The 2676-nt window shown below is 39.6% G+C and overlaps 1 protein-coding gene across 1 annotated transcript in view; it reads left to right on the plus strand.

Moving 5' to 3' along the window:
* Positions 1 to 1536, plus strand: part of crot (carnitine O-octanoyltransferase) — a gene marked incomplete at its 3' end in the record, with an annotated part of 13342 nt that extends 11806 nt beyond the window's left edge. The window contains 8 exon segments of the mRNA XM_014015659.1: positions 46 to 139; positions 269 to 394; positions 476 to 577; positions 701 to 784; positions 863 to 970; positions 1049 to 1179; positions 1261 to 1384; positions 1458 to 1536. Of these exon segments, the coding sequence (XP_013871113.1) occupies positions 46 to 139; positions 269 to 394; positions 476 to 577; positions 701 to 784; positions 863 to 970; positions 1049 to 1179; positions 1261 to 1384; positions 1458 to 1536 (848 nt within the window).
* Positions 1537 to 2676: the final 1140 nt, after the last annotated feature.

Below are 2676 nucleotides of genomic sequence, written 5' to 3' on the forward strand. Positions count from 1 at the left end.
GTGTGTGTGTGTGTGTGTGTGTGTGTGTGTGTGTGTAACCTGCAGGCAGCTGAGCTATGTGAAACAATGCTGTGAGAGAGAAAGAGAAGGAGACGGAGTGTCTGCTCTCACATCAGAGGAGAGGTCTCGTTGGGCCAAGGTAGTAGCATTTACATTTGTTATTCTGACCAAAATAAAAAGAAAATACAGATTGCAGCTCATGCACATAGGGTCTCATGTTACAGAAAAGATCCCTTGGATCAGTATTTCTCTGTGTACTTCCCGGTAGGCAAGAGAGCATCTAATAAGCATCGATCTGCACAATAAAACAATCCTGGAGACCATTGAGAGTAGCCTGTTTGTTTTGTCCCTGGATGAGACAAAACCCTACTCTACCCCAGAGAACTACACAAACGTAAGACCATAACATAACAAAAAAACATAAACAAATACAACAAAGTCTCCTTTTTGTAACATCTTTAATCTGTGATTGCAGTTAACTGCAGCAGCCCTTACAGGTGACCCCACCATCCGCTGGGGCGACAAGTCGTACAATTCAATTGTGTTTGAAGACGGCACATTTGGGTCCACCTGTGATGTGAGATATGTTTTTCTAATTTTAAAAGAGCTTAGAGATTGTTTCATTAAGATTTAAGATGCATAGTCTGAATATATCCTGGTTAGTACCATTGTGATTACAGTAAAGAAAATTGTTTTGCAGCATGCACCATATGATGCTATGGTACTGGTGTCCATGTGCTGGTATCTGGATGAACAAATCAGAGCTGCAGAAGGACAGTGGAAGGTAAACACTGACTTATTTATTCTTTACTTAAATAAAAACCAGATGTGTCAGCTCACACGTTGATGTTGATACTTTTAGGGCTCAGACGAAGTCAGGCAGCTTCCCCTTCCCGAGGAGCTGCTGTTCACTGTGGATGAAAAAGTTGTCAGTGATATAAATCATGCCAAACAGCAGTACCTGGAGTCTGTGAGCTTTGAAAAATACTCGTGTTAATATTTACATGTCCACAGTTTCAGCTGTGTGACCTTATCTCTGGTGTTGCAGACGCAGGACCTTCAGATTGTGTGTTACGCCTTCACAGCGTTTGGAAAAAAAGCCATCAAAGAGAAGAAGCTGCACCCAGACACCTTTGTTCAGCTAGCTATGCAGCTGGCATACTACAAAAAGCACAAGAAGTACAGTTTACTAGAAGCTACTTGTTAATTAATTCTGTTTCAAGCTTTTTGGCTCTAATTTTACTCTCATGCTTTTCTCAGACCAGGAAGTTGCTACGAGACGGCGACAACACGCAGGTTTTACCACGGCAGGACGGAGACAATGCGGCCCTGCACCCAGGAGGCCATGACCTGGTGCAGAGCCATGACTGACCCAACGTGTGATGTAAATCTGTCAGGAATAAACAGATCCCAGCAGGACAACTTTCACGTAGTATTAAACTGATGTTTCCTCTCAGGTGAGCGTCAGGAGGAAAGCCATGCTCTCAGCCTTTGAGAAACACAACAAACTGATGTCAGAGGCTCAGGAAGGAAACGGTGAGTCCATGTTATCAATTTTTTGTTGAAGCAGAAGGTCACATAGTGCTGTACACTCACACAAAAATAAAACTGCCTTTTTAAATGTTTGTGTATATACATTTATTAAACTAACATACAGTGCAGTAACTTAACATATTTCATGCTCAAATGCGTTTATAACAGTTCTTTTATTAATAAATATGAATACAAAACATTTGAAGCAAACAAAAACTAAACACATACAAGCCGAAGTGCAGCAACATAAGACGCTTTGAGTTCAGACTCCTGTGTGATTCTGGTAATAAAAAAAAAAACCTTGTTGTTTATGGATTTTTTGACTTGAGTAAACTTCTCAGCTTTGTGCAACCATGTTTTACCTGAAACATGCAATTTTCTCTGTCCAGTATTTTTTTTAAAAATTCTAAACATCTCTTCCTCGCTGGTAGAGGAAACGTGTGTTGAGGTGGCGTCTGCGTTGGAGGCGCCATCTAGTGGCAAACTTTGTTAATTCAATCAATTCAATGCATCTCAGACACCCATACATTTTTGTAATTCACAAAAATTATCTAAAAGCTGATTTGAGTGCATTTTTTAATTTAAAAACGTATATTTATATTGTTGCCCATCCCAGGTCTAACATTTCTACATATTGTTTGGCAATTTTTTTTATTCTACCTCCAATATTATTAGAATTCTGATGAGTATGTGAAAACATCAACAACTTGTAACATTGGGCCTCATGCAAGAACATGTTCGTATTCTTATCCTAAATTTCTCTTACTTTTGTTCGTATGAAGGGTTCGTACGAACATGTCACGTCAGATTCAACAAACTCTTCTATCTTCAGGAAAAGGGTGTAAATGAGTTGCGTAAATTACACCTGATCATATCCAGCTGCACGTGCACGCGAGAGGAGATTAGCATAATTACCACCCCAAAAACACCATATAAGGCTATGTTTCCTGCTTCAGCTACAAGGAAGGGTCCATCCATGAAAATGACAGCGAAAACTAAAAAGAAGAACTTTACGAGTTCAGAGATTGAAGTCCGTCTGTCAGAGATCCAGAAAAGAAAATCTGTCATTTTTAGCAGGRCAGCTGTGGAATAAAAAGAGCTGCTAAAAGCATAAACAACGGTGTTAAATCATTTTAATTTGTT

This window comes from Austrofundulus limnaeus, unplaced genomic scaffold (assembly GCF_001266775.1).
Source record: "Austrofundulus limnaeus strain Quisiro unplaced genomic scaffold, Austrofundulus_limnaeus-1.0 Scaffold132, whole genome shotgun sequence".
Lineage (NCBI taxonomy): Eukaryota > Metazoa > Chordata > Actinopteri > Cyprinodontiformes > Rivulidae > Austrofundulus > Austrofundulus limnaeus.